Source organism: Mytilus edulis, chromosome 4 (assembly GCF_963676685.1).
Source record: "Mytilus edulis chromosome 4, xbMytEdul2.2, whole genome shotgun sequence".
NCBI classification, from domain to species: domain Eukaryota; kingdom Metazoa; phylum Mollusca; class Bivalvia; order Mytilida; family Mytilidae; genus Mytilus; species Mytilus edulis.
Genome location: NC_092347.1, coordinates 32,290,872 through 32,306,390, shown reverse-complemented (window position 1 = coordinate 32,306,390; position 15,519 = coordinate 32,290,872). Strand labels below are relative to the sequence as shown.

Sequence of the window (15,519 nt, the reverse complement as noted above, 5' to 3'; positions counted from 1 at the left end):
TGATATAGAAATTAAGGACTTTCACTCAGTCAATAACAATGAAACCATGACTGAGGGGATGTGGCCAAATAAACTACTTGGATATAAGATGAATCAATGCAAATAAAACTATATACCAAATATCATTGAATTAACATTATTGGTTCCTGTTAAACTTGCCTAATCACAAATTTTAACATTGAAACCAAGCAAAAGCTTCAAGGTCAATAGACTATGGCTCAGAGGACAGGGTCAAATAATCTACAGGAAATTAGATGTGCCAATGCTCATACATCTACAAATGACAACTGCATATCAAATATCATTGAACTACATGTGGTTCCAGGAAACTGAGTACAATGTATATTGTTGACATAACCAATCCTGTGAACAGTATGCCTAAGTCTAGGTTTTTGTGTCGACTTTAACAATGTGAGACAAAAAGTACACAGTGACACTAGGTGAAAAAAAAAACAATTTATTTCTATGTCTAAATTTTGTGTGCTGGTAGACGAAATCAACTGTCAGCTAGTATATCAAATATTATTATCTTACCATTAGAGATTCCTCCTTAAATCACCCAATCAAAAATGTTGACACATTATCAATAATATACCATGTGCCTCCACTGCCAGAAACAGCATGTATAGTCTCACCTTAGCAACTTTCTCAAGGGAAGACAAAAACTACATTTTTAACCCTCTCAAAAATTTTATTTTCAAAGAAACGAGATGTGTAATGCTAATCCAATTCACATAATGATAAATACAGCACCAATAACAATGTCAAAGTCACCTATGTTATGTTATACATGTATTATATCCCTCAAATATGATTCTTTAAACAAAGGAATATATATTGATTGAATGAAATGCCATTGGTGAAATATAATTTAACCTACTGTGCATTTTTTATAAGATTGCATATAATAATTAAAATGCATGTACTGGTAGGCACTATCTTAAATAACTATTTCAATATACTTTCATCTGTTAGGCTCAATGCTTATCTTAAAGTGTCTCCATATAAGTTTTATGCATATATTTAAATTATATGTCATAATGTGTATTCATAACTTTAATATACTGTAAATTCAGAAATTATTGCGAGGTTTTTATTATTGTGAAAAATGCGACAGAGTTGGAAACGCAATAATTTAAACTCGCATTTTGAAATATTTTATATGATTTAAACAGGATTTTTCTCAAAATCGTAAAAATTAAAATTGTATTCAAGTCTAAAATGACAAAATCACAATAATAAATGCATGCAATAATTTCTGAATTTACAGTAGTTACTTGGCTTCTCATGATATCAATCTGCAGAATATCTGTTAAGATACATTTTAATACATGTACTGTTGATTAGTTATAATTTGTGGGGTGTTTATTTTTCAAAAAATGCATTAGTATTTGTAAATCATAAATTTTTAACAAAATTCAATACAAAAATACAATATTTCATCACACATTAAATAATTGATAACCCTGAAAATACACAAGTTCACATAATCCATGGTAACATCCTGATCGTTTGTATAAGCATATTCACAACCTTATAGTCCCTTCTTTTGATCTAAATCTGGAATTTCATTATTCCCAACATTGTCCACTTCATTCTCATTTTGTGCAATAATAGGTTTTGTTTCATCTTCTTTCACTTTTGGTTTCACTTTCTTTTCTGCATTTCCTGCTAACCACAGTAAAAGTCTCTTTATCCAGTTTATTAAAGTCAACACAACAAGAAAGGCAATAACCAACAACACAACAATAGAAAACAAACTCAACTGATATGTATAGGCTACCATTGTTCCCCTATATTAAAACTGGATTACAAAATTATACTGTGCACTTAAAATAGCTAGACTGGGATGTAAACTCTCTACACCAAATAAGTTCTGTGTCTGACAATCTAGCTAACAGAATACGGATCTTCCTTGTTCATGAAGTAAACTTTGACAATTCCTTTTGGAGTTTTAACATCTTCTTCAAATCTTCTAAACATCCATGATGCAAAGCCATACGTCAGTGTGGGTACACCTTAAATAAAAGCATTGAAAATGTATATTTAACTTGAGTCACTTAACAGTTGGGCCAAATAAAAATATATGTGTTATTCAAGTTACTCTACCTACACTACTTTTTAGTCTTAATAATAGCCTATCTTTGATATTTTTTTTGTCATTTTTCATTCAGCACTGTTAAAAGTCAGAATGTTACTCTCATAGACTTGATGTAAAAAAAAACACCAACCATAACTCTGTTTTAGATGTAACTGGAACCATGCATACTATTTTATTTGGCCTTAATTGGAAATGTATACAAAATGATCACATAATAAGAAGAAACCAGGTGCTCTGCAGGGTGCAGCTTTATACGACCGCAGTGGTCAAACCCTGAACGGTTGGGGCAAATTTGGTCCCAGTATTCAAGCTTGATACTGTCTGAATTTGGATTGTGATCAAATTTTTGACATAAAGGTTTTTGTCACAAAATAAATGTGGTCGAAGATCTAACAAATCTATTGCACAATACTGTGCAATTGAAGATTTCTTCTTGAAACTTTTCAAAATTCGAAATTTGAAAAAATTTTGAAAAAAAAGGAATCCCCTTTAAGCAATAACCCTTAAACTCAATCCCATCCTTTCCTTTGTAGTATGGAACCTTGTAGTACAATTTCACAGAGATCCATACACTTAAATCAAGTCATTGTTTGGAAACTAGAAACATGGTTCTTTTTGGCCTTTTTTGGCCCCAAATTCCTACATATTTTGGGCAATTAATCCAAAACTTAATCCCAGCCCCCTTTGTTATATGGAACATTGTGGTACAATTTTAGAGAGGTCCATACAATAACATACAAGTTATTGTCTTGAAACTAGAAAAATGCTTGTTTTTTTGGCCTCTTTTTAGCCCTTAATTCATAATATTTGGACCCATAACCCCATAAATGATTTCAAACCTTCTACTTGTGGTTTTAAACATTTGGGTTACATTTTCAGAGCAATTGAAATACTTATACACAAGTTATTATCCTTAAAACTTGAAAAATGCTTGTTTTTGGCCCCTTTTGGGCCCCTTATTCCTAAACGGTTGGGACCATCATCCATCAAAATCGATCCCAACCTTTCTTTTATGATATTGAACCTTCTGAAAAAAATTTATAGAGATCTATTCACTTAAACTAAAGCTATTGTCCAGAAATCAATGTGTCTTCGGACAACGACGACCGAACGACGACATCATACCATACCATCCCAAAAATTTTTTTGCAGTCGTATAATAACACTACTGCAATATTTGATGATGTTTGTTTTGTGTGTCTTTAGGAATGATGGGTTGTGGTGGTTGCTGCTGATTGAGGTGGTCTTTTGTTGTGTCAAATATATTTCTTAATTCCTGTTATTCTCTTTATATATCTAGGTACTATCATTCAGTATTTTAATTAAATCTATTGTGATATTTTCACTATAAAAACGCAATTTAAAGCACTTGCCACCAAGGAAGATGGGGTAAGGGTTTGGATGTGGGTTGATAGAACTTAGCTTACTAATAGGAATGATCACAGAAAAGATTAAAAAAAAAACTTCAAAAACAAACATTTTCATTCTAATTTTAACAAAATCTCATAGTGACTTTGAGATGAAGTACAGCGATAAATGTAGTATAAATTCTTTTGCATTTGGTTTGGTCAAGAGCATGATTAGATTTTGTGATGTAGATTTTTCCATTATATTAAAAAGAACTAAATATTCAGCAAAGGGAAATAACTTATGCATGATTTGCATAATAACATAATCTTTGCTATTTTCTCTGACAACTTGTTTAATATATTTTGAGCCTGTTAAGATTATTTTTTTAATTTGGGAAAATTGTGAAAAATTCTCAAATATCAAAATGCTTTTTGATGCTCATCTCATATGATCATAAATACATATAGAACTTTACAGTAAAAAACATGCTTATTTTTCCCTACTCCTAGTAATTCTTTACCTTATAAATATGAAAAAATATTTTAATTTCAATTTTTGCTCTCAAAACTTGACACATTTTCAATAATACTACCTTAAATCTTTTTTGCGTCCTAATTTGATCTAAAATCCTACATTGAAACTTATGTCAGATTTCTGTGTTCTGAAACAGTCAAGTTGTGTTTTTTTCCCGTAGTAATTCTTTACCTTATAAATATGAAAAAATATTTTAATTTCATTTATTGCTCTCAAAACTTGACACATTTTCAATAATACTACCTTAAATCTTTTTTGTGTCCTAATTTGATCTAAAATTCTACATTGAAACTTATGATTTCTATGTTCTGAAACAGTCAATACTTTGTTTTTGATACAAATTGAGATACCTGGACAATAACGTATTAAGATGATTGGAACTTATTAAATTCTAAATTATAAAGAAACTAAGGCTTCAAGCCAGGATAATAAAACTGAGAATGGAAATGGGGAATGTGTCAAAGAGACAACAACCCAACCAAAGAGCAGAAAACAAGTTGAACTTAGAGATAATTGGCTATTTATTTTTAGTTTTTTTTTGGTTTTATAGCTCTTCAACCATTTTTGTATTTCTGTTTCTGTTCTTACACATCTTGGGCTGGATTTCAAATATTTGGCATTAAGCGTTCCAGATGAAGGTAAATTCAGAACAGCCCTTAGGCTGAGTAAAATTTATAACAAGTTGTTTTCATTCTTTATGGTGGACTATCAATCCCAAAAGGTATCATCAGATCAGTAGTCAGTACTTTGAATTGGTACTACCATGATTTATAACAATTCTTTCTAAAATTATCTGTTTATAAATTTTAGATAATTAAGAAACTAAGGTTTCAACTCCTTCAATCAAAGTCCTAAGATAGATGTGGTTCGCATTAATGGACATCAGACAGATTGGTTCAACGTTCAATGTGGTCTTAAACAAGGCTGTTTATTGTCGCCATTACTTTTCAACTTGTATATAAACGGATTAGCTACGTATATTGATTCACTAGATATTGGCATTGACATTGATGGGGAAAAGGTGTCCATGTTACTTTATGCCGATGATTTAGTGTTTTTATCAAACACAGAAACAGAGCTACAAACACTACTTGATGCATTGGATTTATGGTGTACCGATAACAAGATGACAATAAACGACAATAAGTCAAATATAGTCCACTTTCGGCCAAATTCGTTCCCGAGAAGTCAAACAATCTTTCACTGCGGAAACCACATTTTACAGACAGTAGAATATTACACATATTTAGGCTTAGTTTTTACAGAACACTTGGACTATAACGTCATGGCAAAATACGTTGCAGCAGCAGCTAGTCGAGCACTTGGACTTGTAATATCGAAATACAAGGGACTTGGAGGTTTACCTTTTGGAACTTTTACAAAGCTGTACGACTCTATGGTTTGGAGTACTATTAGTTACGGTGCGGCAGTATGGGGAGATAAGTCATTCTCGTGTATAAATGCAGTTCAAAACAAAGCAATCCGTTTTTTCATGGGAGTTGGTCGTTATACCCCAAACGTTGCAGTAAATGGAGATTCGGGATGGACACCACCGTTTGTGAAACAATGGCGGGTAATCATAAACTATTGGAATCGGCTACGATATATGGATGAGAATAGAATAAATAAGAAAATAGACAATTGGGCAGAGCAGAATTTCAGACGTCATCGAGTGTGCAAAAACTCAAACTTTAGAATTTATAGTCTATTCGAATCATGTGGTATAGCGAACTTGTTTAATGACACTGATATTGATAAACAGCAAGTTAACAATGCTATACATGTAAAACTTATGTCCGACTTTAAACAGAAATGGAATGAAGATTTGCATAAAGACACTACCAGACGAAATGGACCAGGAGGTAACAAACTACGTACATATAGAACATTTAAACAGGATGCATATACAGAACTTTACCTAGATAATCTTATAATACCGTCGCACAGAAGAGCATACTCTCAGTTTCGCTGTGGTGTTGCCCCAATACGTGTGGAGACAGGACGCTACGAGAGTCTTCCAATAGATCAAAGAACTTGTTTTGTTTGTGACGATAAAATTGAAAACGAGGAGCATGTATTGACTGAATGTCCGTTATACGACAATCTTAGAGACGAACTGTATAAGTTTTTAAACTTTGAAAACGAAAATTTTAGTCTATTGCCGAATTCTTTGAAACTTTCATTTATTTTAGCGAGTGATAATATTAATGTGATACAAAAATGTGCCAAAACCTGCAAGCTTATTTTAGACCGTAGACGACGTTTTTTATACCGATAATTGATGTAAATATGTTTTATGATTTAACTTTTGTTTTATAATTGCTTTTTGAAAATTTGTAAATACTAGTTCCTTTTAATCCGTCTCTCATAATTCTTTTAGAATGGCATTAATAATTTTAAAAAGGTTTACTTTTATAATGTGAAATGTGTATACTGTATTATTGATGGTGAGACGTTAATAAATTATTATTGTATTGTATATTGTGGTTATTTTTAGGGTTCTTTTTGGTCATTAAGATAATGCATTGTTTTAGTTCTTATAAATCTTTGGAATTCAAATATTTTCTTTGAGTGTTCCTGATGAATGTTAATTTATAAAGCGATTCTGACGCCTATAATTTATGGCAAGTTGTTTGGATTTTTTTTGTGGATAGATTTGTCTCAGAAAAATTACAAGCAGCTATCATATCTTGTTCAATAATTAAAATCTGACCATCTAAGTGGTGGATTGTTCCCTTCAAAGTTCAGAAACATTTTTAGTGAATTAAGGGATAGAGCACTTACCTAGATTTATGATTTTCAAGACTGTGAAAAACTGATCTTCTGAGTACAGATCTTGATTAGGTCTTTTGGTACAATGGAACTACAGTGAATAAAGGGAGAGAACACTTACCTAGATTTATGATTTTCAAGACTGTGAAAAACTGATCTTCTGAGTACAGATCTTGATAAGGTCTTTTGGTACAATGGAACTTGATGAATGGGTAACAGCCAGTTCTCAATACATGGTAGTTAGCTCCATCTACACACCAGTTAAAGTGAGACTTTCCAAACTTGTCATTTATAACATCTCTAAAATCAAACAAATTCTTATATATAATCATGATAGTTGTATTTATAAGATAAACATACATGTATACTTGCAGATTCAAACAGACTGACCTATACTAACTGTGGTAGCAACAGCATATTTTACCATCATGAATTTATTTGAACTTCATACAAGTACCATAATTTTACACTACTGTTATACAAGTGAGAGGTTTAGCTAGCTACAAAACCTGGTTTAATCCAACATTTTCTAATTCTACATAAAAAAATGTCTGTACCAAGTCAGGAATATCATATATGACAGTGGTTGTCCATTCGTTTGATGTGTTTTAGCTTTTGATTTTGCAATTTTATTACAGACTTTCTGCTTTTAATTTTCCTCTGAGCTCAGTATTTTTGTGATTTTTCTTTTTAATATATAAACTCAACTTCAGGGTTTTATTTCAATTTAAGAAAAATACATTTTGGAATAAAAGTATATTAAAAACTTTTATGTACAGTAATTGGTTACATATTTCCTCATCCATACATACATGGTCCATACATCATACAACTGATATACTGTAATTTCAGAAATAATTGCTTGGTTTTATTATTGCAAATTTTGAAGAATTTACAAAAATGTGAGTTTAATTATTGGAATTTTGAGAATAGCTGCATACTGATATATGTATCACTTATCAGAATGAGATTTCTAATTATTGCCATTGTCACCAAGTCACATTAATAAAAATCTTGCAATAATTTCTATAGTTACATGTACCATGGTTACAGTTCCTGATTTTATACTACCTTTTGTAAATAACAAAGGATGTCCAGTAAGGGGTATTTCTTTGTCTGAGGTGACAGGTCAAAACATCAGAACTTTTTGGTTTTGTGGAACGTTTGTTGATAACCAAAATTAAGTTTCTTATCCCTGCATTAATTCCATTTAGCATTAAAATCTGAAAAAAATCAAAGAGGAAAATTAAAGTTTTGTTTTATTCTTAATATCTATGAACTTAATTTTTTTTATGGGCAACAACATGGGCATAACTCTAGAACGGTAAAAGTACAGCTGAAGTTACAACACCAAAATTCCAACTTGATCTGTGTCATGTGAAAATTAGCATTGTAAATTTTTGTGTACAAGTTTCATTTAAGGAATGACTGTAGTGTACGGGATCATTGAGGTCTATTGAGGTGAAATCGCGGTAATCAGGAGTCAGTGTTGGAAACCAGGAGTTTTAAAATACGGAGTGATGAGAGGAAATACTAAGAAAAACATACATGATAGACTTGTATTTAACATATAATTATGCAAGTGTCCGAACAATAGTTTAGGATAGTTTGCGGTGTCCGAACCTTAGTCGTAGTTGTCCGAACGACGGTTGATCTACAATATCAACTGTATACTGGTTTCAGGTGTCGAATATCGAAACGTACCGGAAAATGTATTAGATTCTTAGAGGGAACCAGTTGAAAACATTCAACCAACGGTATAGCCAAAGAGATCCACATGCAAGTTCAACGGCAAGGCCGTAATGAAAAGTGATACTGTCCGAACCTTGGTCAGCTTGCCCTAATATTTTTTCTGTCTATGAAGAAGTAACATAAAAAATGTGGTGCAAACTGAATAACTATTACAGTGCACGTGTGCACCACATTTTTTATATTATTTCGAATAGACAGAAAAAATATTAGTCATTTCTTATTTAAATTTAATTCGAAATTCCATTATAAACCGTGGTAAACCATGTCAAAAAACTTTGATGACGTCACGGTCACATGACAAAATTGTCTATGGGATGATAAACAAATCGACATCAGCCAATCAGAAGACGCCTTACATCCCAAATTAAATTATAACAATTTGGTAGAGGTACAGTCACTTTAATTTCAAAGATAAAAATACCACTATGTTTTTTCATCTTATTTTCATATTTTTATCACTAAAAATAAAATTCAAGCATCATAGTCATAGAGAACAGAAACCAATCTTAGGATGTACGGACAATAGTAAAACTTAATGGCAAAAAGCAAAATAACTTTTCAAGACTTCATCATCATGATCATTATTTGGAATAGTAACATATGGGATACATTGCCATAAGGTTACAAGAGCACAATTATTTGTTTACATTTTATCGTCAAGTTTTTTACCCCAAGATGGTACTCAGAATAGAATCCTATACGGCTTCTGAATGGATGATACAGGTTTGGAAGTACATTTAATCGAAAGCTTATCCAATTAGGTGTAAAAATTGCTGAAAAACATATTCACATTTTACGAAGTATAGAAAATATCTTCCATTTCTGCACGTCAGAGCCATTAAAAATATGCCTTTTTCATTATGCGAAAAAAATAAACGATCTTTTTCAACTGCATTTTAAGTCAATGACCCTATATATTTTTTTGGTTGTAATGCAGAGGGGGGATAGGACCTTTATCGGGACTCCGGGATCGGGTCTTTTTAAGATCGGGATTTCGGGATTGACCCTTTCGTGATCCGGGAATCCTTTTTTTTGGATTTTGGGACGTCGGGATTTACTTTATTTAAATTCGGGACCTCGGGATTTCGTTTTTTTAAGTCCGGGATTTCGGGATCAGGACCCCTCCTATCCCCCCTCAATCTTCAATCTTCCATCTTTGTCGTGATGACAGAGTAATCTCTCTTGTAAATTATCCTCTCTTGTAAAATAATTATCACAAATGTAGTTTCTCCTTTGTACTTATATATTGTAGGTGGCGCTTTAAAAAATATTATAGAATTATTGTATGAAGTGAAATAAATTTAAAAAATGGTTTATTAGGTTATTGAAATGGCATGAAAAATTAAAAATATAAAAAATTTAAAGAAATTTGTATCAAATTATCCACTAAAACGGTTTGTTTCCTCTATGTACTCCGCTAATAGTTGATTGATATTTTCTGCATTTGGCAAATTGATTGTTAATAAATTGTCTAGATCTGTTGGAATTTGTCCTGTTATGAAGTATATTTGATGAAATAATTTGTCTCTGGCATCTGAATACAGGTCACATTCAAAAAGGTAGTGTTGTACATTTTCTTTTTGTTTGCAGTGATGACAGGTTTCCGAGTTGATGTGCTGGTTTATTATAAATTGGTATGCATTTAATTTAGAATAACCTGTTCGTAAACTGTTGATTATGTTGTACATTTTTTTTGACGGGAAGACTTTTTTATCTTTATCTTTAACTTCAGGATGAAATCTGAAATAGTGACGTCCAGTATCACTATTTTCCCATCTGCGTTGCCATTTTTTTGTAACAGAATTTCTAGCTGCTTTTTTTACATCTTGTTTTGTAAACACTATGTCATCAACGGCTAGTGTTTCTGCTTCTTTAGCAGCTTCTTTTGCCAAGGAGTCTGCCTCGTCATTTCCTTTTATGTTGGCATGTCCTGGTGTCCAGTTTAAGTTTATTAAAAATCCATGTTCGCTTAAATTTTTTATTTTCCCTTTGATTTCGTTAATGGTTTGATGATAGCTGTCACTTTTCCAATTGAGAGTTAAGATACCTAATGCTGTCTGACTGTCCGAAAATAAAGTTAAAGTATTAATTTTCTCTTTTGAAAAGGATTCTATGTAACCCCGAACCATTTTTATTGCTATAAGTTCAGCTAGCAAGATTGATCCTTTGTTAGAGACAGGTCTTTTTAATTTTTCTTCTTTATCATTAATGTAAATTATAGCTCCTGCACCGCAGGGGCCTGGATTTCCTAAACATGACCCATCTGTAAAAGCAACTGCTGTGTTTGGTGTTTGAGATTGGAGTTGTTCCGAGATGATTTGTTTTCCTTCCTCTATTTGGGCTGTTGTTCTGGATTTTGAGCTGCCTATGTTACGCCAGTAGTCAGGGGCTCTAATGACTGATACTAGACCTTGGTATTCATACTGCGGTTCTATCTTGTCTATATCAACCAATTCTGTATCTTTCATATCTTCAGTTTGTTGGTACATTTTTCCTAGTGGTGATATAAATTTTTCTGGATTTTTCTCCTCTTTCCAAATTTCAAATTTTCTTTTAATTGGGACATTATTACTATAAGAACTAATTTTTCCTAACTCTCTGATGGCCATTTCCTCTAGATCTCTTCTTAAATCTATTGGTAATGTTCCACTAAGTACTTCTAATGCTTCAAGGGATGATTGAGATGGTAGATCTAAACACAATGTTAACCCTTTTCTTTGTATTTCATTTAATTTGTCCAGATGACTTGAAGTGCTGGATTGCCAAATACTACTAGCATAATTAAAAATTGTCATTAATTGAACATACTAAGCTGTCATATATTTGAATGCAACTCTGGCATTTCTAGTCACAAGAACTGTTACCCTTTTTCCCCTAGTTTGAGTAGTCTACGGAACACCAGTGGTACCCTATGGAAAATGCATTACGAATAATTGCGCTCTTGTAACCATAAATAATGTTGATAACATCAATTTAGGTGCAAAACTTTGAAAAGGATTGAGTTTTGTCATTTTTTATCACAGGGACTTATGATGTTAAGCGGAATATATGACAGTCGACTGGTATGTGTTACATGTAAATTTGAGAGAATATCTATCGATAATTTAGAGAAAAGTAATATAGGTAAAGTTTTATACATCGAACTTTGTTTTCTGGGAACAAAAATATCGTCTGCAAAGGGAGCTAACCAATTTGGAAGACTCTAAAACCCGAACGCGGACCTGAAAAGACCCGAGTAGACCAGCAATTTTTATTAAAATAAAACCTAACCTGTTTTTAAATACATTTCCTTCAAGTCATGACTGTATGGAGCCCTGCTATGTACCTTTGCATAATATATTGTTTTGTTTGTACAAGATCATTTTAATGTGCGCTCAATATCGCTGGAGAATATAATACTCAAAAATGAATCCACTCCTCAGTTGACGGGAAGATAGATAGATATATATAGATAATATAAAAGTATATGAAGAATTATAATGTTTCCAAATCTTATATGTGTATTTTATGTTGAAGCATTACATTTAGATATCTTCGATATATGGTTTGTCATGCATGAATGGTTGAAAATGACGATTTAACATAAAAATTAAAGACCATCAGAGACATATGGAATACAATAATTATTATAATATTATATGTCTCTGTTTTAACATACACAGAAACAAAAATTTAACAAAAGTTCTACGGGTTTGAAGATTCAACTGTACGTCCCATTGTATACATTCATATGATTGTGTTTCTGTTTCTGTCGGATAATAGCCTCCTTCAACAAACTGAAGATTCTGCTATCTGGCTATATATATGTTTTTTTCACAAGTTCCGTTTGCAGGAGAAAAATCCATGTAAATAATCGTTGGAACTTGCTGTAGAAAGTTGCGTTACCTAATTTGAAAATTAGGTGACAAAAGTCAATTTTGTATGCAAATCATTTAAGTTTGGATTCTGTGAACTTGAATTTAATACAAAAAAATACAAAAAAAACTGAGATTTCGCACAAAATTCAATTTTGTGTTTATTTTTGTGTAGAAAAAATTGAGTTTTGTTTATAAACAGAAGTGAAAATTTAACACAAAAGTCAATTTTGTGCCACAAGAGTAAATTTTGAGCCACAAAAGTCAATTTTGTGTCATAAAGTCTTTTTTGTCACAAAAGTCATTTTTGTGTCCCAAATGTCAATTTTGCGGTCTACACAAAAATAAACCCTAAATTGAATTTTGTAATGACAAAATTCATTTTTGTACACAAAATTTATTTTTGTACATAAAAATTCATTTTTGTCATGACAAAATCCAATTTTGTGTTTATTTTTGTGTTGACAAAATTGACTTTTGAGACACAAAATTCATTTTTTTGACACATAATTCATTTTTGTACATAAAAATTCATTTTTGTCATGACAAAATCCAATTTTGTGTTTATTTTTGTGTTGACTAAATTGACTTTTGAGACACAAAATTAATTTTTTTGACACATAATTCATTTTTGTCATGACAAAGTTCAATTTTGTGTTTATTTTTGTGTAGACATAATTGAGTTTTGTTGAACAGAAGTGAAAATTTAACACAAAAGTGAATTTTGTGTCACAAAAGTCAATTTTGTGTCACTAGAGTCAATTTTGTATGCAAATAAGTTTATATTTGCATGAAAAAAAGGAATTTTGTCTACAAAAATGAATTTTGTCTTGACAAAAATGAATTTTGTCATCAAAAATGAATTTTGTCATCAAAAATGAATTTTGTCATCACAAAATTGAAGTTCTCATAAAACAAGTCTGTATCACATAGTTTTGTAAGACAAAAATGATTTTGTAATGACAGAATTGAATTTTGTACAAAACCACAAGAGTCCCATTCGGTGCCGTACCTAGTGTATCTGCCTGTTGGATGTCTGGTGATAAGGCGTTCCAGTCACTTATAGTCTGTGGTAATTATGATGTCTTTTGTGCATCAATACGTGAGTGCGGTACTTGTTATGCCTTAGGGTGTCTATTTCCTGGTGGTGTGAGCCGTCCTTCTTTCTCTATTGCTACGATATTGTTCTCTATTTTATAGAACATTACAAGTCTGGGTTTCCTTTCTTTGTTGTTGTAGTGATTTCCATTTAAGGTGGTCTATCATTTCTGTGACACTAGCAGTTGATTTATACTTATTTGTCACGTAAATCTGGCAGCTCTTATTTGTATCTGTTCTATTTTGTAGATCGATTCTTTTGTTGCTGAATCCCAAACAGTTGCGGCATATTCTAATTGTGGTCTTACTAGTCCAATATAAGCTTGGCTCTTTACTTTTGTTGATGAGATTCTGATGTTTCTCCTAAAAAATCCGAGTGTTTTATTTGCTTTGTCAGTTATCTGTTATATATATATATGTTGATCCCATTTCAGGTTGTTTTGAATGATGAGACTTAAGTATTTGGCTGCCTACACTTCTTCCAGATTGTGACCATGAAGATGATATGATGTTTGAATTGGTGTTTTCTTGTTTGTTACCCTCAAGATGTTGCATTTGTCAGGGTGGAATTTCATGCATCATAGTTGTTCCCATTTAGCTAGTTTATTAAGGTCTTCTTGTAATAATTTTCCACTGGTTTTTTATGTTACTGTCAGAAAGGCGATGGTGTCATCTGCAAACAAGCGAACTGTAGCATTTAAATCTTCTAGCAAGTCGTTGATGTAGTATAAAAAGAGGCTTGGCCCAAGGACTAAACCCTGCGTTACTCCTAAGTCTACAGGGACTGATGCTGAATTGCATCCTTCTAATACAACAGTTAGTGTTCTTCCACTCAGCTAAATCTTTATCCACCTATTTGTATTGCCTTTTATACCATAAGTATGTTGTTTGTTAACTAGTAAGCTGTGGTTGACCTTATCAAAGGCCTTAGCAACTAGACCGTTGGTTTTCCCGTTTGAATGGTTTTACACTAGTAATTTTTGGGCCCTTTATAGCTTGTTGTTCGGTGTGAGCCAAGGCTCCGTGTTGAAGGCCGTACATTTACCTATAATGGTTTACTTTTATAAATTGTTATTTGGGCGGAGAGTTGTCTCATTGGCACTCACACCACATCTTCCTATATCTACTTAGCAAAGTCCATTATCAGTACATCTGTTTGTTGTCCCATATTCATATTTTTAGCTAGGTCGTCCATAAATTCTACGAGCTGAGTTTTACAGGACCTGCCTTTCCTGAAGCCATGTTGTAACTTGTAAAGAATTGTGTTGTTTTCACCATGGGTCATAATTGATGATACAATTATATGTTCCATTACTTTGTACAGAAAATTGACGTCAGTGAGATTGAATTGGTCTGTAGTTTGAAACAGTATACTTTTGGTCCATCTTGTAGACCGGAGATACGTTAGCTGAACGCCAGTCATTTGGAACCACTCAAGTATCTATGGTTTTTGCAAACAGTAACTGTAGAAGAGGTGCTGTCTCACTGTGTAATTCTTTGTGGATTCTAGGGGATATTCCATCCGGACCTGGTGATTTGTTTGTGTTCAGGGTTTTTAGTAGTTTGTCTATGCCCTCTGTTGTTATGGTTATGTTTTTCATAGTTGGTGATGTATTCTTAGATTTCATTCGCTTAGATGATAAAAATTGATCTTTTGTGAATGTACTTTTTTCAGAGAATGCGGATTTAAGTTGTGCATTAAGGATGTCGCCTTAATTATCCGCTGGTTCAGTGAACAGTTTTCTTTCTTTCATAAGTGATGTTATGCCAATCTTTTCTTTTCTTTTATGTTTGACAAAAGACCAGAATTTCTTCGATCCCTCACATTTTGTATCTTTTAGTCTAACTGTCTGCTTCTTTAAATAAAATGAGAGTGTGGTCCTACGACAATGGAAAATTGGAAAAAACACTATTTCCGGTACTTTTTGTACTCAGCTCAGATATCATTAAAACGTGGTTAGAAAGTTACAAAATGATGAAGTTTGAATTCTAATCTAAATGAAAGAATTTGGCTGAAGAGTTGGATTATGGAAACAACCATTGAATCTTGACCTTCTA

The 15,519-nt window shown here is 32.3% G+C and overlaps 1 protein-coding gene across 1 annotated transcript; it reads right to left on the bottom strand.

Annotated features, from left to right (window-relative positions):
* Window positions 1-670: 670 nt before the first annotated feature.
* LOC139519471 (uncharacterized protein C15orf61 homolog) lies at window positions 671-11,747 on the bottom strand. Its single transcript, XM_071311580.1, has 4 exons — window positions 11,647-11,747; window positions 7,829-7,980; window positions 6,879-7,057; window positions 671-2,018 (listed from the first exon to the last, which is right to left on the bottom strand). The coding sequence occupies exons 2-4, from the start codon at window positions 7,972-7,974 to the stop codon at window positions 1,891-1,893; spliced, it is 453 nt and encodes a 150-aa protein (XP_071167681.1). The 5' UTR covers window positions 7,975-7,980; window positions 11,647-11,747; the 3' UTR covers window positions 671-1,890.
* Window positions 11,748-15,519: the final 3,772 nt, after the last annotated feature.

Bases quoted from the DNA above. Each gene is read 5' to 3' on its own strand.
- LOC139519471 (XM_071311580.1), bottom strand. From the start codon at position 7,974: ATGCTAAATGGAATTAATGCAGGGATAAGAAACTTAATTTTGGTTATC. The intron at 7,058-7,828 runs GTAGTATAAAAT...GTTTGATTTTAG, and splicing joins TCCTTTGTTATTTACAAAAG to AGATGTTATAAATGACAAGT. The intron at 2,019-6,878 runs GTAAGTGTTCTC...CTTTTATTTAAG, and splicing joins CTTGAAAATCATAAATCTAG to GTGTACCCACACTGACGTAT.